Raw genomic sequence first — 6,000 nt, forward strand, 5'->3', positions numbered from 1 at the left:
AGTGTAAGTTTGCCTGGATCATGAAGAAAAATGTGTTCTTTTCTGCTAAGTTTAGCATAGCACGCAGCCTCACAACTGCAGAAGCTGTTTCAGGTCCTTAAAAATTCATCTGTAATAAAAATCATAACTATATTTAATAGGCATCTCTGAAAGTTGAACATAAGCCATCTCTTATAAGGTACAGCTAGGTTGTTTGATTTTTTTTTAATGAAAAAGAGGCTATAAAATTTATCTGTAATAAACAAAATGGCCACTAAATTATTCTTCTGGTTCTCCTTCCTAAGCCTACCTAAAAATATGTGAACAGATACATAAGGGATCACTTCACTGTTCAGTAGGGTTTTAATTTGCGCCCAAAATTCCCATAAGAAGAAACAATACGTAAGTACAAGTACGAGATTGACAGTTACATGGCAGATCTAGACAATGAATCTACGTGGTTCAATGCAAAAATCTTACTCTGAACGCCTTGTTATATAGTCAGAGCTACAGTTTTGGTTTTTATGAGGGATGCTGCCATTTCACTCTTCAGATACAAACTATAAGTACTTTGTTTCCAAAAAAATAAAATGAAGAAAAAAAGGAAACGCATCCAAACAAATCCTGACATTTAGAAACATATTCAACACTTGCAAGCTAAAAAAGTAGCAAAAAGAAAACCAGCTGGTCTTAAAGCAGCCTCATAAACACTGTATTATGGTATTTCCAGGGAGATTCTGTTATTAGGGCTACTCAGAAGGAAGCTTTCATTCTGCGGTTCTGAGTAACCATCCTAGACAGCCACTAACCTCTAGGTTAATTCGGGCATCGACATCCTCATCCTTCCCCTAGTGAACTCTACAGAGGGGTAATGGGGTGGGTGCTTTTACCCAGACCTACATGCATGAGCTCTCCACACAGGCTAACTTTGTCAGAGCACACCCAGCCTTCCAGGTGCCTTCTTGCTGTGTAACTGTTCAGTTTTCAGTACAAATGTACATCGCTCAAATTAAAAACATTCTTTCTGCAATTCTTAAAATTTAATCGTTGCGGTTCTCCTCATGTAATTATATATAGGTAAATCGTAAAAATCTGTTCAGTCACCACCTGTACTCTAGAGAATTTAAAAATTCACTCTGTTGAGTGTATCATGGGGGAAAGTATATGGCAAAAAGATGAGAGGGTTAAACTAGCTTCTATACAAAAAAAAGTAATCAAGATATGGTATGGCTTCTTTTTTTTTTTTCCTGTAAATGTTCATATTTTAAGTGTGACTGTTATCATTCCCAAATGCACACAGCACAGAACTGTAATACATGGTTCAATATGTGATGTAACATCTTACATTAACACTTCCTATCCTGGAATGCATTTGTATTTAATTGGCTCAAAGAGTTACATATAATTTTTTTTTAAAGATCATGATTTTCTCTGCCACAGAATAAAAACATTACACTTCCCCATGTCTCTATAATGTCTTCATTGTTTTATGGTCCCAATTTCTATTAGGAGGGTTACAAATAAGTTTACTTATTCAACAAATACTTACTGAGACCATTCTATGAATTAGAGATTGTGCCAGAAGCTGGGATTTAATAGTGAACAATATAGAATCAGTCCTCAGTCCCTACTCTCCTAAGCTTCCAGTCTAGAATAGAAAGAAAATCTCCAATCACATATGTAATTCAGTTAGAAGAGCAAGAACATATATTCTTTCATCTAAAATAGGCCTAGGGCTTCCCTGGTGGTGCAGTGGTTAAGAATCCGCCTGCCAATGCAGGGGACATGAGTTCGAGCCCTGTTCAGGGAAGAGCCCACATGCCGCGGAGCAACTAAGCCCCTGGGCCACATCTACTGAGCCTGCACTCTAGAGCCCGTGTGCCACAACTACTGAGGCTGCGCTCTAGAGCCAGCAAGCCAGAACTACTGAAGTCCGTGCACCTAGAGCCCGTGCTCCGCAACAAGAGAAGCCACCACAATGAGAAGCCCACACACCGCAAAAAAGAGTAGCCCCTGCTCACCACATCCACACAGCAACAAAGACCCAATGCAGCCAAAAATAAATACATAAAATAAATATATTTTAAAAAATCCTTAAGAACATCATAAGCTTTTTTAAAAATAAATAAATAAATAAAATAAAATAAAATAAAATAGGCCTAAACTTTGCCTCTTCAATAGGTGGAATCCAATCAATAAAAAAAGATTTGCTAAATTTTTCTATTTGATGACTAAGATCTGAAGAGTAAAGATTTCTAAAACATGTAAAATAAGGACAGGTTAATGGGGGGAAAAATGTGTCTTCAAGGAACTGAAAATTTCAACATGAATATCCTTGACCGGAAGCAGGCATTCAAGGCCACTTGTTTTATACAGACTTAAAGACACATTATATTAAATAGTGTGACCTATGTACCACCAAATAATTAGTTAATATTCATAAGTATTAATTAAAGGAAACAATGCATTACATCTAGGAAGTATATAAAAACTTAAAATATTCTCTTGCATATCTATGTAGAAAACAGTTTTCTTTGAGGTGTCTAAGAAAATAAACACTATATAAATGAATTTAGAAAATGAATAAAGAAAACAAGAATTCAGAATTTAATATGCTATTTTATGGTAGTAGGTTTCTGGGTTCATTTTTTAAAAAGAATAAATATCAAAATGTATAAGTACTGTAGAATTTGGAACATATCGGCATAATTGCTGGATAGGTATCAAGGCAGCCCAAATTTTACTGCCATACTTTCATCTAGGCAGGTAACCACTATTTTCTCTAATTTCTCCATAGTATAAAGTTAACTAATTAATTTTATATTTTGCAAGGGGCCCCTGCCAAATAAATCCATTAAAATGGTGCCATGCTTTGAACTACAATTTACTTTGAAAATAATTTTACACTGAATTTCATTTAAATATAAGGGTTAAATTTATATAAAGTAGTTAAATTCAATTTAAATAAAGTAGTTAAAAATACCAGTAAACCTTTTGATGGGCATCATTTACATGAATGAACATTGAGTGCGAAGCAGCATCAAAGCAGCACATCAGGCATTCCTCAGAAGGAAACCCTCCCCAATACCTTCCCTGATTCAAATCAACCATCACTTCTCTCCGGGACTCAAAAATTACAAGCACACACACAAATCTACACTTAGTATATAGCACTGGCTATATAAATAGTGTAGGTACTGCAGTAGTTATGTTACAAAAGCAACATACCTAGAACATGAAGCTGTAGCAAATCTTACATGATGTCTACGGATTGAGTTTCTAACAAAAAGTTGTATCGTTTTAAAATGCTAATAAATGTAGATGTTAAACTGATGTCATATTTTTCTACCACTTCTAATAGGCCATATTTGGGGGCTGGGGTGGGGCTGTATTTAACCCTACTCGAAAATCTAATAAGAAGGGGAGAAAAAAAGTTCTCCACACCACCACTTTAGCAGTAAACTGTTTTAATTTTTTTCCTCATAAAATAATCTCCAAGTTCATTTTTTAAAGCAAAATGTTTGCTTTTTTAAAAAAAAAAAAAAGCACAATATGTTACTTAAGTCCAATCTGTAATTAAGTGTCCATCTACGGGCATTTCTCCCAAAGTCCTCCTCCTAGACATTCAAACCTAGGCCCTCAGACAGACAAATCCCCTGAGCTCTAACTCACAGCTGCTAGGAACCCAGAGCTGCCACATTTCAGGCAATGGGGTTGGCCTGAGAGACCTCAAATGCCCTACTCACAGCTAAACAGAAACAAATAAAGACTGTACACAGGGCAAAAGAAAAAGAAAAACCATCCTTAAGTCTCTCTAAAACACACGCTTTTTCCCTTAATCATGCATTAAACTCCATACGTTTCTCTTGCCCCCTCTATTTTCTTCTCAATCTTGAGAATTCAAAAAGCATTCAACTACACCTTTTCAGCCATTAGAAGTAGCTCAAAATGAGAATAAAAATAAAAAGATCCTCCATTTCCAATTGCAGTTTTCCCCTTCCCTGGCTTCATTCCCTAAAGTCCACCCCTCTTATGCAGGTTCTGCCTTCTGTTCTTTATAAACATGTGCACATTTACCTAATCTGGTTTCAAAATGAAGACATTAAGCAGGGCATGTGAGTTAACCATTTGTAACTATTTGTAATCACTGTATTTTGTTCCTTCTTGTAAATGATCCAGTACATAAGCAGTTCAGACCCAAAGGCAATTGGTTCCTTGAACCAGGAGATGGAAAGTTCAAGATAAGAAAGAAAATGCATGCTTCTCAAACTCAGAATTGACAATATTCTTTTCTTCCAGAAATGTCTGAGAAGTCTATTTATCATACACGCAAATATCCAGAACACGAGTGCAGACATTTTTCAGGCCTGTTACTGCAAAGCTGTTTGTTCTCCCTACCACAATAGCTTAGAGTTATGTCGCGCTGGCCTGAACGTTGATTCTGAACATTCTCTCAGAGATAATAATCAATAAAATTCCTAGTTCAGAAATGGCATTTTCTTGCTAACTTAATGTTAAGGGAGAATGTTGGGTTATTTTGTAGAGATTAAAGGGAAATTTTTGCTGTTCACTTCCCGTTTTCCTTCTAGCCCAGATTCCAAAGATATTAAAATGCTGTCCGCTTTAAACAAAAGGTTTCTATTTGCTTCCATGAGAGTAATTGAGGCTGTACTGGTAACTATTGTGAATTCAGGCCTACATCTGGGTTGCCTCATTAAACAAAAGATACCCATCGCTGTCAACAACCATACAGCACAACCCTCCCGTATCCCTCATCTTTATCTGGAAGGAATGGTGGAGAAACACGCCTGTCACCATTAAGAAACTCTTCTGGGTCTCTCCTTTTGGTGGTCTGGTGGTTAGAGAACAGCACTCGTGTGACACATTTGGGCTTGCCTCCCCGCCCCGCGAATACACAAGCCCGCTTTCTTCGGAGAGCCAACCACTCGGCTCCCTCCTCATCGCTCCTCGGAGAATCCAGTCGCGAGTCAGCCCACCGTTCCACCATTCGCTCCTGACCCCGGAAAGCACTGATAATGGATGCACACAGGCCACCCCACCGCACGCCATCCCCCAACGTGGCTCCGCTCGCCACCCTCGGGCCACACATACGCACAGCTCCCCACTCCACCACCCCACGGGGCGCCGCGGCCACGACACTGGAAGTTCAACCCCCCTGCCCACCTTCCCACCCCCGCACCTCTCCCAGAAGCAATGTGCCATTGAACAAATTGCAGAAGCACCGCAGACAAACGCGCACCCCCGAGTGCACAGCCCTTAGGGATACCGAAAGGCACAAGCCGAGGCCCTGGGCAGAGCAGCCCCGACCCCTCTGCGCGCGCGCGCGCGCGGCTCTGTGTACGCGCGCGCGCGCCCAAGAGGGTGCGGGTAGGGACCGGGAACGCGCCCGGGGAGGGCAGGGGAGAGCCGCGGGCGCCCGGGGGCCGGGGCCACGGTCCCGGGGGGCTGAGGGTGGTGGGTAGGGGGCGCAGGTCCGGCGGGAGGGCCCGCGGCGGCCGGCTCCGGCTGTACTCACCGAGCAGCAGCAGCTTGAGCTCCCGGCGGGCGTCCCGCTTGTCCCTGCGGAGCTGCCGCTCAATCTCGTCGTTGATCCGCCGGGCTTCCTTAGCCTCTTCGCTCAGGCAGCACGCCATGATGGACTCCAGAGTCATTCTTCCAAAGTGCCTCCGCTGCAGCCCCGCCAGCACCCCCTGCTCACACGCGCGCACACACACCCTCCCGCCCTCGCTCCCCCGAGGCAGCGGTGGCCGCCGAGCCCCCGCCGCCCGGGCGCGCGTCCGGGATGAGCTCGGGGAACCGCTGCGGGGGCCGCGGCCAGGGCCGGAGCCACTAGGTGGGCCGGGGGTGCGGCGGGAGCTGGCGGCTCGAGCCGCCGGGAGGAGCGAGGCGGACGCGGGAGGCGGACGCGGGCGCTGGCTCGGGGGGCGCACTGGGGAAGGCCGCCGCGCCCGGCCTCGCTCAGACGCCCGCGCCTCCTTCCCCGGGAACGGGCGGCCCGCC

General features: G+C 43.3%; 1 protein-coding gene across 1 annotated transcript in view; it reads right to left on the bottom strand.

Annotated features, from left to right (window-relative positions):
- The window catches only part of GNAQ (G protein subunit alpha q), a 295,452-nt gene extending 289,711 nt beyond the window's left edge, over positions 1-5,741 (bottom strand). Inside the window, exon 1 of the mRNA XM_081236842.1 lies at positions 5,516-5,741. Within this exon, the coding sequence (XP_081092968.1) occupies positions 5,516-5,651 (136 nt within the window). The 5' untranslated portion in view covers positions 5,652-5,741. The remainder of the gene's footprint in view (positions 1-5,515) is intronic.
- Positions 5,742-6,000: the final 259 nt, after the last annotated feature.

This window comes from Mesoplodon bidens (assembly GCF_964165515.1).
Source record: "Mesoplodon bidens genome assembly, chromosome: 6".
Classification (NCBI taxonomy): Eukaryota; Metazoa; Chordata; class Mammalia; order Artiodactyla; family Ziphiidae; genus Mesoplodon; species Mesoplodon bidens.